General features: G+C 55.1%; 3 protein-coding genes across 3 annotated transcripts in view; all 3 read right to left on the bottom strand.

Moving 5' to 3' along the window:
* Window positions 1–1,543, bottom strand: part of Mcoln1 (mucolipin 1) — a 12,419-nt gene extending 10,876 nt beyond the window's left edge. The window contains exon 1 of the mRNA XM_013033591.1: window positions 1,409–1,543. Within this exon, the coding sequence (XP_012889045.1) occupies window positions 1,409–1,439 (31 nt within the window). The 5' untranslated portion in view covers window positions 1,440–1,543. The remainder of the gene's footprint in view (window positions 1–1,408) is intronic.
* Window positions 1,544–3,369: 1,826 nt separating this feature from the next.
* Znf358 (zinc finger protein 358) lies at window positions 3,370–6,933 on the bottom strand. Its single transcript, XM_013033559.1, has 3 exons — window positions 6,901–6,933; window positions 5,398–5,493; window positions 3,370–5,118 (listed from the first exon to the last, which is right to left on the bottom strand). The coding sequence occupies exons 2-3, from the start codon at window positions 5,468–5,470 to the stop codon at window positions 3,428–3,430; spliced, it is 1,764 nt and encodes a 587-aa protein (XP_012889013.1). The 5' UTR covers window positions 5,471–5,493; window positions 6,901–6,933; the 3' UTR covers window positions 3,370–3,427.
* A 2,440-nt stretch (window positions 6,934–9,373) lies between these two features.
* LOC105998717 (chromosome unknown open reading frame, human C19orf45) lies at window positions 9,374–13,881 on the bottom strand. Its single transcript, XM_013033507.1, has 9 exons — window positions 13,296–13,881; window positions 12,541–12,644; window positions 12,341–12,441; window positions 11,233–11,345; window positions 11,036–11,145; window positions 10,541–10,742; window positions 10,198–10,346; window positions 9,911–9,988; window positions 9,374–9,595 (listed from the first exon to the last, which is right to left on the bottom strand). Exons 1-9 carry the CDS (start codon window positions 13,879–13,881, stop codon window positions 9,374–9,376), a joined length of 1,665 nt encoding a protein of 554 aa, XP_012888961.1.
* Between the last annotated feature and the right edge of the window lie 2,233 nt (window positions 13,882–16,114).

The raw sequence follows: 16,114 nt of genomic DNA, 5'->3' as shown, positions 1-16,114 counted from the left end.
CAAGTGGTAGAGCACTCGCCTTGAGCTGAAGAGCTGAAGGACAGCGCCCAGGCCCAGAGTTCAAGCCCCACGACCGACAAAAAAAAAAAAAAAAAGAAGAAGAAAGAAATGTACTCTTTGGGCTGGGAATGTAGCTGAATGGTAGAGTGCTTGCCTAACATGCATGAAGCCCTGGGTTCGATTCCTCAGTACCACATACACAGAAAAAGCCGTGGCTCAAGTGGTAGAGTGCTAGCCTTGAGCAAAAGAAGCTCAGGGACAGTGACCAGGCCCAGAGTTCAAGCCCCAGGACTAACCAAAAAAAGGAAAAAGAAAGAAAAGAAATATACCCTTGCTGTGGACCACATTATTTGAGTAACTTCAGAGAACAGAAAGGTTCACCATGCTAATCACTAGTTCATCTGAGCCTAAGCAGAGGAGCCAAGATTTCAGCCACATATGGGGATCACAGCCAGCAATGGCAACCCAGAACTGTCCCAAGACCCCACCATCTCCACTTCACTAAGAGAACCCTGCTTTTCCCCGTTCTTTCCTTCTTGGATGGCTATCAATTGTGGGAGGGGGAGGGTGCTGAGGATGAAATTAGGACCTTGTACAAACTGGCCAAGCACTCTACCACGGTGCCACACCCCTAATCCAAAAAAAGCTTCCTGGGTTAATTATGGGCGCTGTGGTTTCCACTCTAGGCTCCTCCCTTTGGATGCTCTTGTTTACAAACCAGAACGAAGGGAAGGAAGAAGATAGGCTCAACCTCCTTTCCTACCTAGGGTCAAATGGGGCTCATCCCAAACTCCCACCAGCCAGGGACACCTAGGAGGTATCTCCAGCCAACTCCCAAGGCACCATTAACCCATCAGATCTTCCTTCAGATTTCTGGGGAAGAGAGCTGGTTAGCTGGGGTGAAGTCATTCCACGACTCCACCTAACAGAGAGGAACTCAAAAATGGCTGGAAACTGGGCACCCATAATCTTGAGTTTTAGGAACGACGAGATCCCACGCTGGGTTCAAGTAATCGGGAGCTGCTCGCCAGTGAACTTTAGAGATACGGAGTCGCTGGTTTCAGAAAGGAAATCCCGAGTGGGGCTCACGTGCGGGTTGACAGAAGCTGGAGCCCGCTGCCCGAGTTCCAGCCAAGTGGAGCAATCCGAACTCACTCAGGCTCCGAATGCGGCCCGAGAAGCAGAGGAACAGCCCCGCCTGCGGCGCCGGATTGGAGGATCCGCGAGCAGGGCCCGAGTTCGGGAGTCCCGCCGCCTGAGGTCCTGCCCCACCCGTGTCCCTCCCACCGGGGCAGCGGCGATGTCCGCACTGGACTGGGGGAACAGAGCGGATGGAGAGGCTGGCCGTGTCCGCCCCAGCCCCGCGCCGCCCGCGTTCGGCCCCCGCGGTGTTCCCCCGCACCCTCACCTGATCCACGCCGGCCCATCGAGGCCGCCATGGCGCCGGAGCGCGGGGAAGCGGACGGGCGGGGAGGGCGCGGCGGCGCAGCCGGGGTCCGAGCCCCCCGCCGCTGTCAACCGCGGGCCTCGTTCCCTCGCCTCGCCGCGCCGCTTCAAAACCCGGCCCTGTCAGCTGACCCGAGCCGCGGTCACGTGAGCGGAGAACTCGCTGCACGTCACCACGTGAGTCGCTCTGACCCCGCCCACTGCGCCAGCGAAGGTTTTTCCTCTCCCTTCCCGGGGCAGTGCGCATGCGTGGCCCGGCCAGCGGTTCCGGCGACCGAACGCGGTCGTGTGGTCCTAGCGCCGACTCGGGCCCAGAATTTGGCTGGCTCGAAGCGCTAGCAGCGACTGGCTCTGCCCCCTCCCCCGCACCCCCCTCCTGGCTCTCCATCAGGCCCCTTGTTCCTTGCCAACATCGTGATTCCAGTGTCTAGGGCTTGATCTTTTACCCTCTGCGGCGTCCGCTCTCAGTGCTGCCCTCCTTCCCAGAAAATCCTCTGCCTTGCATTCAGCAAACCTTATTTCCTAAGCCAAATAGGGCCGCACCCCCAAGCTTCCTAGCCTGGACCTAGCCTTCGTAGCCTCTCCCTTTGATCTATCCATTCCTCAGGCAGCCAAAAACCTTTGGAAGAAAAAACAAAAACTATATATAATTATATATGTAATATTTAATATATAATATATATTTAATATAAATGTATATATATATATATATATATATATATATCCACCATCCAAACTTGCTCATGGCGTCACTAGCACACTTCTCACCTCTTGTGTAACCCAAACCTAATGTGGTCATCACTCAGTGACCCCAGGACCTTTGCATACTCTTGCTCTGGAATACAGGCCCTCCAGAGAAAACACAGGCACTGTCATTCATTACATCTATATTTTCTAGGGTCTATAGTTCAGACTCGGTGTTCCTGTTTCTTCATTTTCAAGGGACCAGTCTCCTGGTAGAAGTTTTCTGGGTTTTTTGTTTGTTTGGGTTTTTTTTTTTTTTTTTTGTCAGTTGTGGGGCCTGAACTCTAGTCCTGGGTGCTGTCCCTCAGCTCAAAGCTACCACTTTACCAATTGAGCCACAGTGCCACTTTGGGCATTTTCTGCTTGTGTGATGCTGAGGAATCGAACCCAGGGCCTCATGCATGCAAGGCAAGCACTCTACCACTGAGCCACCATCCCAGCCCTCCTGGTAGAAGTTTAAATGAGAATATGCTGGACCATCACATAAGCTGATTATTAAGTTCATGGTACTAGGATTGTAAAACCCTTCCTCAAAAGCCATGCTACTTGGAAGATTGAGAGGTTTGGAATGTAGTGAGATTCTGTCTCTAAACAAGCAAACCCAGCCAGTGCCAATGGCTCATGCCTGTAATCCCAGCCACTCTGGAGGCTGAGATCTGAGGATCATGGTCTCAAGGGCCAGCCCTGGAGGAAAATCAATGAGACTGTAATCTCTAATTAACTGGCAAAAAGCAGACAGCAGAGCTGTGGCTCAAGTGATAGAGCCATAGTCTTGAGCAAAAAAAAAAAAAAAATGCAGGGACAATGCCTAGGCTCTGACTTAGTACTGGTGCACACGCGCACACACACACACAGAGGAATCCACTATTAGCCTCTACTATCAGTCTTCTAGAGTATCCACATGCCAGAAATTCCAACCATGAAGAAAAAGCCAGAAAGATGTTTTTAGTCAGCTGCAGACCCAGCCTCCTGCAGACTGGAGTGGCCAGAAGTGGGGGAGTGGTACCATTGGTTTGGAGCAAAGCTTTGTAAGGAAGTTAGGAAGCCCAGAGGGTGGGGCTCCAGAGGTCCAGTGGGCCCTAGCCACACCTCGCTATCTCTGGAAGCTGCATGGGGCATCCCGGGAGAAAGAAAGCACTCAAGGCCAATCACAACACAGAACCAGGAGGCAGTGGAAGAATTTTACTAAGTGCACGACAGACAACCTTCCCCAGGACACCATGATGCCACGTCCCCTTCAACCATCGGGCGCCAGCAGTGCCCCCTGCTCCTTTACCCACTCTGGGCCCTCATTGGCAGGGAGGGCTGGGCTGGCAGTGTCATGGGTGGGAGAGCAGAGGTCAAGGTTGGGATCAGGATCAGAATCAGGTCTGGGATCAGACTGGTGATCAGGGCTGGGCACAACATTGGGATCAACATTGTGACCAAGCTTAGGGTCAGAAGACTCAGCAGGATCTGGGCTGAGGGTAGATGGAGAGCCAGAGAGGACTTGGGAGCTGGGCTTGGGGAAAGGATCCAGCGCGGCGGCGGGATCAGAGGTGGTGTGAGTGGAGCTAGACCCAGAGCTGAGGTCTAGGCCTGAGTGGAGCACTGAGACACCATCAGGACCTAGGAAGGAGACCTGTCCGGGTCTCATCATGGATGCAGGACTCAAGCCAGGCCCCAGGCCTAGCCCGGCTGCAGTGGCAGCCGCCGCAGCTGCAGCCGCCGCCCCTTCGTGGACCCGCTTGTGCTTGGTGAGGCTGGAGGCTTGGCCGAACGCTTTGCCACAAAGCTGACAGCGGTAGGGGCGCTCTCCGGAGTGCACGTGCAGGTGTTGGAGCAGTGCCGAGCTCTGCCCGAAGGCCTTGGAGCAGTGGGGACAGGCGTAGGGCCGCTCGCCCGTGTGGATCCGGAGGTGGTGTTGGAGGTTGGAGCTCTGGCCGAAGGCTTTGCCACAATGGGGGCAGCGGTAGGGCCGCTCGGACGTGTGGGTGCGCTGGTGCTGCAGCAAAGCCGAGCTCTGCCCGAACGCCTTGCCACACTGCGGGCACGGGTAGGGCCGCTCGCCCGTGTGGGTGCGCAGATGCTTCAGCAGCGCCGAGCCCTGGCCGAAGCCCTTGGCACACACCGGACACTTGTGGGGCCGTGGACCCCCGTGCGTGCGCAGGTGCTGGGCCAGCAGCGATCCATGGCCGAAAGCTTTGCCGCACACGGGGCAGTGGTGTGGCTTCTCGCCGCTGTGGCTGCTGCGGTGTTTCAGGAGCGTGGAGCGCCAGCCGAAGGCTTTCCCACACGCCGCGCACTGGTAAGGCCGCGCCCCGGTGTGGATGCCACGGTGCTGGGCCAGCGTGGCGCCGTGGCTGAAGGATTTCCCACAATCGGGACATCGGTAGGGCTTCTCACCGCTGTGGGTGCGACGGTGCTGGCTGAGGCCGGAGCTGCGGCGGAAGGCTCGCCCGCAATCCGGGCAGGAGAAGGGCCGGGGTGGGCTGGCTGGGGCTGGGCGCGCGGCAGCGGGGCTAGTGGGCAGGGCCTTCGGGGTGGCATGGAGATCGGAAGAAAGGGGGTTCACGTCTGGAACGGCGGGGCTGAGGGTCTCGCTGTTGGGGTTGAGAACCAGAGGCACAGGGCCAATGACGTCTGGATCCAGGTCATCATTCAAAGAAGCGGGGTCCAGATCTTGAGGACCTGAGTCTTGGTTCCCCAAGACACAGCCGGAACCTTTCACCTCCCCATCTAGATCCTCAGAGATGGACTCTCGATCTTCAAAGTTGGGATCCACGTCTTCCGAGACAGTATTTAGGTCTTCAGGATCCGGCTCTGGGGCTTCAGAAATACGATCCACATCTTCAAGTTTGGGGTTCAGCCCCTTGTGGCCAGGGTTCCTGACCAAGACTGAACGTCTCATGGCCCCGGTGGAACTGCTGGATGTTTCAGGGACAGGATCTACAAAAAAAAAAGGGGGGGACAAAGAGTGGTTAGGGGAATGTGGGGAAGAAGGTTCTGGGGAACAGGGAGTCTCCTGGAGTCTAGCAGGGATGGGAGAAGGAACCCCACGGTGTCACACACACACACACACACACACACATACCATTCACTGCTGGACACACACATACACACATCTTTCCTTTTCTCTCATCATAAGAGGTCTTTGGCCACGCTGGAAAAGGGGGGAAGAGTCATGATGGAGCATGGTGGAGACCCTCTCCCCTCTCAGCCCCCAACCTGAACAGAAGCCTCTGGCCTGGGAATTAGAAGTCTCTGATGCCCAATTCCATGGTTGAGCCCCTCTGTCCATCCTGTGTTCTTCTAGTTGGAAACCTGGGAAGAGAAAGTCTCACTTAAGCTCTGACCCTCATGACTCTGGGATCTCTCCTGGAGAAGAAGGCAGGTATCTGGAGGTCCTGGGCCCATGTCTGGAAGTAGAAGATTTGGGGGAACTTTGAGGGCAGCCCAGGGCAGGGTGCTTGTGGCTTGGTTTCTACACAAGTGGTATCCTGGCCTCAGGAATTTACAGAGTCGGGGAGAGACAGATGATATCTGTGTCATTGTGGGAAGGATGGACAGGGACCCCCCTGCCCTCCCTTCTAGATCTTTCAGCTAGGCCTATTCCCTAAGCTACCAGATAAAGATGGAACACTGGGGGTTGCTAGAATCCCTAGAGAGGGCATTTCCTGGGAAAGTGGGGGGCGGGGGGAATCTTGATCTCAAGAAGCAGGGTATGGAGGCTGTGTTAGCAGCCTAAACTGAAAGATCCTAAACTGAATCCAGTGCCCGACTTTCTGGGAGCAGTGGTGGAGGACAGACAGGTGGGGAGGTAGAACAGCATAGCTGAACCTTTTCTAGAAACAGAGTGATCAAGATGACTTGGGGAGAGATCTTAGCTGGATTCTTTCTGGGGGTGGGGAGGGGAGCAGGGACCTCTGATCCTCTTCTGGGGAGGGGGTGTACTGGCACAGCTTCATCGTGAGGAGTGGGCATACCAAAGGGGTCGAGTTCCTGGATGGCCTCAACACAGACTCCATAGCTGGAGGCTGAAGGAAACAATAGCTAGAGCTCTCTCCAGAGTTCCTGGGGGGCAGGGGAACCCTAGATTGCCTCCAGGGGAAGCAGCTGGGCACAGCATGGGGTTCCCCCACTGACTTGGGGGTGGGCAGGTGGACTCTGTGATTCACCAATTAGAAAGGGGCTTCTAGATCTCTAACCACCACCCTCCATGCTAAAGGGGAAAACAATAGATGAATAGCTGGCCCTTTTCCTGAGATCTTGGAAGGGGATCCTTCTAAGCGAGGGGGGAAAAAGCCCTCTTTAATCCCCCACCCCAAGCTGGAGAGAACAATAACCGGATCCTTTTTGTGTTCGCACGAAAGGGGACCTTGGATGGCCTCCTAGGAAGGTGGGCATCCTGAGCTGTGGACCCCAAAGCTACCAGGCGCTCCAGCCCTTCCCGATTGCTAGCTCGTAGCTTAGCGGGTCCCCCACTCACCCACAGGAGCCCCCCAGAAGCAGGATGGGGGCGTTAGGCCAAGGGGCCACAGGACCCCCCACACACCCCATCCCGGCCACCGCGCCCACGACCCCACTCGCTCCAGAGCGCGCGTGCGTGCGCGAGCGAGGGGTGAATAGGGGTCGCCCCAGGCCGTGCGCCCCGCTTTGGGGACACCCCCTCCCCCGGCCCCCGATCTTGTCCCCCAGCCCCGGCTCCGGCCCGATCGCGGGGACACTCACCCGGCGCCCCTCGCCCCTGCCCGGCCCGCCGCGCCCCGCGCCGCGCCAGCCGCCGGCGCCCCCCCTCCACGATCCCGCAGGAAGCCCCCCTCCCACCCCGCCCGCCCGCCCGCCCGCCAGCCAGCCCCGCCGGCGGCCCCCTCGGCCCAGCGGCCCACGCCAGGCGCTCCCGGGGAGCGAGAGGGGCCGGCCGAGGGCCGCAGCGGGAGCTGCTGGGACTTGTAGTCCGCCCGTGCGCCCGCCGCGGACGGCCCCCGGGCCAGCCTTTGTCCCGGCCGGGCCACCCTGGCAGCGCGCCCGCGCCTTTGTCTGCGCTGGGGCCGCGCCCGCGCCAACTGAGTCCCAGCTCTCCGAGCGTCATCGGGGCCTCTCTCAACCCCTCTGTGGTCCTGCCTGCCTCGCCATCGCTGTCCCCGGGTCTGTCCCTGCCATCGTCCGTCGCTGTCCCATTTGCCTTCTCTCTTCCCAGGTCTCTTTGGTCTCTATCCTTTTTGTCTCTAGCTCTGTTTTGCACTCAGGTCTATGTCCCTTTGTTAATGTGCCTGGCGGCCCCCGGTGACTCACACTTGTAGTCATAGCTACACAGGAGGCTGCCATCTAAGGAGTCTAGGTTCAGCCAGTCCCTTAGACTCGAACTTCCAATGAATCACCAAAAAGCTGGACGGGGATGTGTGGCTCAAATGGTAGAGCACCAGCTTTAAGGGAAAAAGCTAAGGGATAGAGGCCAGGCCCTAAGTTCAAGCCCTAATACAGGCATGAACACACACACATGTGTACACACGTGCACAAATACAGCCAAATTGTATATATAGGCATGTAAGAGCTGATGCACATAAAAGCAGAGTCAAATCATGTTTATTTTGGTTAAACCTGGGGCTTGAAGTCTGGGCCTGGGTGCTGTCCTGACCTTTTCTAAGCAAGGTTAGTGCCCTACTGCTTTGAGCCACAGCACCACTTCCATTTTTTCTGTGGTGAATTGGAGATAAGAGTCTCAGACTTTCCTGCCCAGGCTAGCTTGCTTTGAATCACAATCCTCAGACCTCAGCTTCCTGAGCATCTAGGATTACAAGTATGAGCCACCAACTCCTGACCTGAATTAGTGATTTTGTCCATTTTTGCTTAATGCAGCATTTCTCCCTTAAAAAAAAAGGTATACTATTTCTAGGACACCATACACACACACACACACACACACACACACACACACACAAGGAGCGGACATAGGGTATAGGAATAAGATAGTCCACTGTTCCTCTGCCCCCCCACATTCCTCCTCCCTCCTTTTAAGCTTCCCCCCCACCCCAGGTGATGGATTGTATTGTCTCTGGGAGAGCTCTAGGTGCCTGTCTTGCCTGGAACAGCCATAACTAGTGAGGGTTCTGGATTAACTTTACCTGGAAGCACAGGAGAGGATGCACAAACCAGCCCACCAACTGCTGGTAGCTGGGCCTTGAGGCTCTCTACTAAACATAAACAATGTTTGTAGAATATAAACAGCAATCAGACAAGGCCATTCTGTGACCATATCTGACCCAAGATAGACACAAGGACAGGCTGCTACACAGAAAGGAATACAAACCCTTCTGCTGCTGGCCAATCACGCCTCCCTCTCTATGTCCAATCCTCCCACCTTGGAGATAAAAGTTGCCAAAACTCAAGCCTGGCAACTGGTGGCTCACTCATGTCATCCCAGTCACTCAGGAGGCTGAGCTCTGAGGATCTGTGTCTGAAGCCAGCCTGGGCAGGAAAGTCTGTGGTACTCTTATATGCAATTAAACATTTAAAACAAAGTCAGAAGTAGAGCTCTGACTCAAGTGGTAGAGTGCTAGTCTTCTCACCCCACCCCCAATTTCCTCTTGTCCTCTTTTTTTTTGCGGGGGGGGGTCGGTTGTAGGGCTTGAACTCAGGGTGTGGGTGCTGCCCCCCAGAACTTTTTTTTGCCCAAGGCTAGCACTCCACCACTTTGAGCCACAGCTCCACTTCTGGTTTTCTGGTAGTTAATTGGAGATAAGAATCTCATTGACTTTACTGCCTGAGCTGGCTTCAAATTGAGATTATTAGACCTCCACCTGCTAAGTAGCTAGGATTTTAGGTATGAGCCACTAGTACCCAGCTTCTCTTGTATTCATTTATCAGGACACTGATGAGTGCCATTCAGCTTCTAATCAGTTATAACAACCTAGTTACTATTTCGGTCCTTTATTTTGGCCTAGACCCTGTCCCTTAGCTTTTTACACTCAAGGCTGGTGCTCTACCACTTGAGCTACACTTTTACTTCTGGCTTTTTGCTGACTAGCTGGAGATAGTCTCACAGACTTCCCTGCCCAGGCTGGCTTCAAACTATGATTCTCAGATCTCATCCTCTGGAGTAGCTAGGATGATAGGCTGGAGACACCAGCATTTGGCTTACTTCTCTCCATTTTACAGATGACCAAACCAAGACTGACAAGAGGCCTACTGTCAAGGAAATTATTTATTGCGGACTGGGACATGGGTTCATAGAGATCTGGGGGGCCTGAGGGTCTACCTTCCTGCAGCCCCACCATTTAGGGGAACCTAGGGGCAAATGGCTCTCATTTGTAACATTCGGTTTCAGCACCAGTGGACCATTGTACTTGAAAGGAAATTCATCTTTGTAGGTGGTTGATAAGAAGCGTTGATCTCCCAGCGGGGGCTCCAGGTGGCTGTATTTGCACTGCAGAAGTGGGGTGACAGCGGTGGTGGGGTTGCCTGGGGGATGGCCGATCCACTCTAGCCATCCAATGATTTCCAGGCCACCCTGAGGACATAAAGAAAAGAGCAGAGGCCCACCCAACTTTGCTTGGTGATTGGGGAGTGGGTTAGAGCCGTTCCAGTCTGGCTTGACAGAGACCGAGGGTCTCCCAGGAGTGCTTCCAGCACTTGGGTTGACCCTAAGGGATTTGGCACGAATTCAGTTTAATCGTCTTGATTTGAGGGTGGAAGGGGGGGGGGCTGTGGCCTGGTAATTGATCCTTTTCCCTCCTCTTACCCGCCATAGCAAATCTTGCGTCATGGCGGCTGGGGCTACTCCACGAGGCTTAAAAGAACTCTGGTTCTCCGTTGAAAACTGTAATTCTGGAGATTTGGATTGGGGTTGCCGAGTTGAGGGGCAAGAAGAGAGATGGGGAGGACAGGGGATGTGAAAGACTTGAGGGTGTCTGAGAATTGAAGGATGGTTAGGATGGAGTGGGGCGGGGCTAGCCCAGAGGAGTTAAGGGGCGGGGCCAAATAGCTCATGGGGTGGAGCCAGCCACTTCGTAAGGACGGGAGACCAACCAGCTTGTGGGGGCGGAGCCGATACTTGGCAGACGAGGTGGGGTTAGGATTGGGTAAAGGTGGATAGAGAAAGGGGCGGGAGTATGGCTGGCCTAAGTGGGAGTGGCCGATGTGAAGGTAGGTGCAGGGTTCCAGGGTGGCATTGGGATCTTGGACAATTCAGAGTGGGAGTTAATCATTCCGGGAGGCTGGAGCCAGAAGAGGCGTGGCCAGGGCAGTCAGCAGCGCGGTCAGGGCTTGTAAGGGGCGTGGCCAGATCCACACGTGGGCGTGGTCAGAGCCTGAGGGGCGCGGTTTCTAGGCAGGGGCTGGGCTTTCCGGGTTGGGGCCGGACCATGCTCACCGCCTGTGCCCCGTGGCAGTGTGCTGGGCAACAAATGAAGGCTGGGGGCAATCTGTGTAGGCTGGGGTTCTAAGTGGCCGTAGGTTGAGCGCGTGGTAGTGTGGAAGAATTCTCTGAGCAGCTTTGTGTCTCCTAGGGCCACGTGATCCTTCTGTTTCTCTAGAGGTAAGTGGCGGCTGGGTGGCTGGGTTGCAGGCGGGGTCTGTAAGGATCATAGGACAGAGATCTGGGAAGCTCCCATGGCCCCAGCCCATTGGAAGGGTGGTGGTGGGTCCTGTGTGATCTTGGACAGCTCCCTGGTGCTGGGAATGGAGCCTGCGGTCTCATTTTACAGACTGAGTCACTGAGGCTGGCAGGTTGTACTCATCCTCCATCACTCAAATGGATTCAGGACATTCTCCCTTATGAGCTCACGCCCACTTCAGGACCTTTGTAGTTGCTATTTACCTTGGATAGCTCTTTCCCTGAGGGAAATTTGTTCCCCTTCCTGCTGACCTGGACGAAGAAATACTGCATAGAAGTATCAAGGTTGCCTGGGCCGTGCTGCCAATTTCCTTTCAAAATGTGGGAATCCGGAGTCTTATCGTGGGAGGAAGTAAAAGGCTCTGCCAATGGCAGAGTAGATGTTGAGTAATTTTTAAGAAGCTGTCCAAGGAGTCAGGGACAGGGCAGACATCCCAACAAGCTCCCACCTGGCTCCCGGGGATAGAAATGATCATTCATAGTTGTCCTGTGGTAAAAGTGTCCATCTCCAGGATTAATGTTTGCTTGGAAGATCTGGGCTGAAGCCTGGGCTTTGTTGTACCTTGGGTAAGAGAAGGAAGATCAGCCAGGCACTGGTGGCTCACGCCTGTAATCCTAGCTACTCAGGAGGCTGAGATCTGAGGATCGTGGTTCAAAGCCAGCCCGGGCAGGAAAGACCGTGAGACTCCTATCTCCAATAAACCACCAGAAAACCGGAAGTGACGCTGTAGCTCAAGTGGTAGAGCGCTCCTCGCCTTGAGCTGAAGAGCTGAGGGACAGTGCCCAGGCCCAGAGTTCAAACCCCACAAACCGACAAAAAAAAAAAAAGATCAGTTGTGGGTCCTTGCAACTCTCCGGAAAGGGGACAAGGACAGAATGGCCCAGTCAGGGATGGCTACTGTGGGCAATTTGACAGGGTTAGTGTGATTTCCCTGCCAGAGGATGGAAACTTTATTTTTTTATTTTTGTCGGTCATGGGGCTTGAACTCTGGGCCTGGGCGCTGTCCCTCAGCTCTTCAGCTCAAGGCAAGAGCTCTACCACTTGAGCTACAGCGCCACTTCCGGTTTTCTGGTGGTTTATTGGAGATAGGAGTCTCACGGTCTCTCCTGCCCGGGCTGGCTTTGAACCGCGATCCTCAGATCTCAGCCTCCTGAGTAGCTAGGATTACAGGCGTGAGCCACCAGCGCCCGGCTGAGGATGGAAACTTTAAAGATAAGAGTATTGGCTCCTGTTGGGTGCTGGTGGCTCATGCCTGTAATCCTAGCTACTCAGGAGGTTGAGATCTGAGGATCCAGGTTCAAAGTCAGTCTGGGCAAGAAGATTCTGATCTCCAATTAACCAGCAAAAAGCCAGAAGTAGAGCTGTACTTCAAGTGGTGGAGCACCAGCCTTGATTGAAAAAACTCAGGGACAGCTCCCAGACCCTGAGTTTAGGCCTCAGCATGCATGTGCGTGTGCATGCACACACATGTACACACACACACACACACACACACACAGTATTGGCTTCTGAGAACTCTAAGCAACTACTACTGAAAGCCAGTTGTCCCTTTGTACCTGTCTGGGGACAGCTCCTGGGGAGTGTGCATCTGCTTCAGGTCTGAATGCATGTGGGTATAGTTAATTTTGCAGTCTCCCAGTTGCACAGAGGAGGAGGCCTGTGGGTACAGAGGGATTGCAAAACCACACTCACCCAGCAAGCCTGGCTACCTACCCCCCCACCCCCTCAAGAAGCCACTGCGGCAGCCCCTACTTACCCTCTTACACATGGGAGCGGGTGGGCCTGGAAGGGCCCTGAACTGTCTTGAGTTGGAGGTCTCTATGGGGCCTTTGTAGTTCCACCGGAGAGGGTTGGGACCCCCTGAAGATGGAAGTGGGTGGGGAGGAGGGGGAGGAGAGGAAGGACTAAATGAAAACAGGTGCTGGTGGCCCTTGCCTGTCAACCTGGCTACTCAGGAAGCTGAGATCTGAGGATTGTGGTTTGAAGCCAGCCCTAGTAGGAAAGTCCAGGAGACTCGACCACCAGAAAACTAGAAGTGGTGCTGTGGCTCAAAGTGACAGAGTGCTAGCCTTAAGCAAAAGAGCTCAGAGGCAGGGCCTAGGCCCGGAGATCAAGCCCCACCACCGACCAACACCAATAAAGGATTGAAGGAATGGAATTTGATTCCCCGAGGAAAGGGATTTGAGTTGATCAGTCTAGACTTAGGGCCAAACTGAAAAACACCAACATAAGCTAGAGTTAGGAGCCGGATTTTCCTGCTTGGTCAGGCCTTGAACTGGGGGACCTTAGATCTCAGTCTCCTGAGTAACTGAGATTACAGGTGTGAGCCACCACACCCCTCCTGTTTCCATACTTTGCTACATGTCCCCAGGAGGAGGGGAGTTGGGAGTGTGTTTTGCTTCTGCAAAAGAAAAAAGGAGAAAAAAACCCCCAAAAAACTCGGGTATTTGAGGATCTGGGGCTGGAGCACCCTCCCCCAACTCCTCGCAGGCGTCCCTGGGGTGCGCTCACCCAGATGGTAGGAGGGCGCGCGGGGCGGCGGGTCCTCGGAGTAGGGCTGGAAGTGCGCTTTGTGCGTGGTGTGCGGGATGCCCAGTTTGTCCTTGTCGCCGGCTGGCACCGAGTCTCGGTCGAAGATGAGGCGCGCGCCCCGGATCTGCTCCCGGGCAGCGAGCGGCGGCATCCCGTGCCAGCCGTAGGCGGCGTGCGCCAGGGACAGGCCGATGCCGGCGTGCGCGCCCGCGTGCAGGGGCAGGTGGCTGGCCTGCAGGGTCCGCGCGCGCTCCCGCCGCTGCTCCGGCGTGTCCGCCGGCGGCGCGCTGAGCAAGGCGAACGCGCGGCGCATCTCGGGCAAGTACCCGTCGTCCTTCCAGCGCCGGTCGTAGTGGAAGAGCTGCGAGGGCGACGGCGGCCGGTCCGGCGGCGCCGCCGCGGTGGTGGCCGGGTAGGCCTGGAAGTCCGCGTGCGCCTTGGAGCACCTGGCATCCTGGTGCAGACGCGGGTCGAGCGCCAGCGAGAAGTGCGAGGCCTTGAGGTAGTCCCGCAGCGTCTCCGGGTCCGCCGCGCACAGGGGACCGTCGGGGCCCAGCATGGCCATGGGGCCACCTGCGAGGGGATGGGACCGGGGACTGAGCCGGGGACCGCTGGGGACGTGTGTGTGTGTGTGTGTGTGTGTGTGTGTGTGTGTGTGTCTGTCCTGGGGCTTGAACTCAGGGCCTGGGCGCTGTCCCTGAGCCTCTTTGTGCTCAAGGCTGGTGCTCTACCACTTGAGCCACAGTCCCATTTCTGGCTTTTTTTCCCCCCTGTGATTAATTGGATAATAAGAGTCTCCTGGACTTTCCTGCCTGGGCTGGCTTCAAACCACAAGGTTCAGATATCAGCCTCCTGAGTAGCTGGGACTACAGACGGGAGCCACCACCACCACCAGCACCTAGCTACATTTCTAGCTTTTTTGCTGCTTAATTGGAGATAAGAATCTCACCGGCTGGCTTTGAATCTCCGATCTCAGCTTCCTGAGTAACTAGGATTTATAGGCCTAGGCCAGGGTGCTCAACTTTTTCGTGTGTGTGTGTGTGTGTGTGTGTGTGTCAGGGGTGTTCATGGGAACCCAGAGGAGGACTGGGTTCTGGGTTGTCAACCTTTGATCCTTACAAATCTCTGCTACTCCAGTGGCTAGGATTACAGGCCTGAGCCACCACTACCCGCCAAATAAAAGACCTTTTTGAAGTGTATATGCTTCTTCTTGCTGTTGTTTTGATCATTTTGCAACCTGAAATAGCTGAAAGTTGAAGAGACTCTGAAATAGTTGCTAGGAGAATCTGAACCGTGAGCTTCCTTAGTCAGGTAACCGGGGAGTAAAGTAACTGAACTCTGGTGGGCTCCAGCTTCCTTCTCCATGCCAACAGGGACAGGGACAGAGACCTACCTGTCAGGATGAAGAGAAGCTTGTGACTCTTGAACCTGGCAGCAGGAACATGTATGTGGTTGAGCTAATTCAGACTAATTAGTGGTTCCACTGGGCATCTCAGTGCAGAAAGCAAGGGACTGATAGAAAGCACTGGGAGATGGGTTTATAACTGTAATCTCAGAGACCTAGGGGGCAGAGATTGGGAAGATCATGATTCAAGGCCAGACTGGGTGTAAAGTCCAAGACATCTCATCTGAACCAACAAAAAGCTGGATTTAGTGACACTTCCATGACATCACATAAACTTTTTTTTTGTCTGGCATGGGGCTTGAACTCTGGGCCTGGGGAACTGTCCCTCAGCTCTTCAGCTCAAGGCTAGCGCTCTACCACTTGAGCCACAGCACCACTTCCGGCCTTTTCTGTTTATGTGGTGCAGAGGAATCGAATCCAGGGCCTCATGCATGGGAGGCAAGCACTCTACCACTGAGCCACCTTCCCAGCCCCCATCACATACACTTAAGCAAGAGGATGGTGGTCCAGAATGGCACAAATATAAATGTGAGGCCCCCCACCCAATTTGAAAAATGCCTAGGGGGCTGGGCCATGTGGCTTAGTGGTAGAGTGCTTGCCTAGCATGCATGAAGCTCTGGGTTTGATTGCTTAGTCCCACATACACAGAAAAAGCCAGAAGTGGCACTGTGGCTCAAGTGGTAGAGTGCTAGCCTTGAGCAAAAAAAGCAGCTCAGGGACAGTGTCTAAACCCTGAGTTCAAGCCCCAGTACTGGCAGAAAAAGAAAAAAAAAAGGAAGAAAAAAGAAAGAAAGAAAAATGCCTAAAGCAAAAGAAAGCGGGAGTATTAAACAGAAAGCTCCAGTTTGGGGGCGTGTTTCAGTAATAGGGGTGTATCTCGGGTAGGAGTCTAAGCAGAGGGCTTGGCTTGTCTCAGTGGTGAGGGCTCAGTGATAGGGGCTGTCTCAGTGGTGGGGTCATGGCTTAGTAGCAGGGGCGGGTCTTAGCACTAGGAGTGTGATTCAACTGTAGGTGTGTGGTTCAGTGTTAGGGGCGTGGCTCAGAGCTAGGGGCTTGGTCGGTAGTGGTGGGTGTGTCTCAGAGGTAGGGCCTTGTCTCAGTGGTAAGGAAGTATCCTGGTGGTGGGGACGTGTCTCAGTAGTAGGGGCGTGTCTTAGAACAGGGGTGTGTCTCAGCAGTGGGGGCATTCCCAGCAGTAGGAGCAGTGGAGGGTGTGTCTCAGCTGTGGAGGTGTGTCTTAAGTGGCAGGGGGCGTGTCTCAAGAGGTAGGGATAATAGTTTAAGTGGTAGAGAGCCTGCCTAGCAAGTGCAAGGCTGTGAGTTCAAACCTCAATACTGCCAAAAATAGAGCAGGACTACAAAACGAGCTTTACAACGTCGGTGCGGGGGGGGG

The sequence above is a fragment of the Dipodomys ordii genome, unplaced genomic scaffold (assembly GCF_000151885.1).
Source record: "Dipodomys ordii isolate 6190 unplaced genomic scaffold, Dord_2.0 Scaffold171, whole genome shotgun sequence".
Classification (NCBI taxonomy): Eukaryota; Metazoa; Chordata; class Mammalia; order Rodentia; family Heteromyidae; genus Dipodomys; species Dipodomys ordii.
The sequence above is the reverse complement of the archived record's forward strand: the minus strand, read 5'-3'. Positions and strand labels throughout refer to the sequence as shown.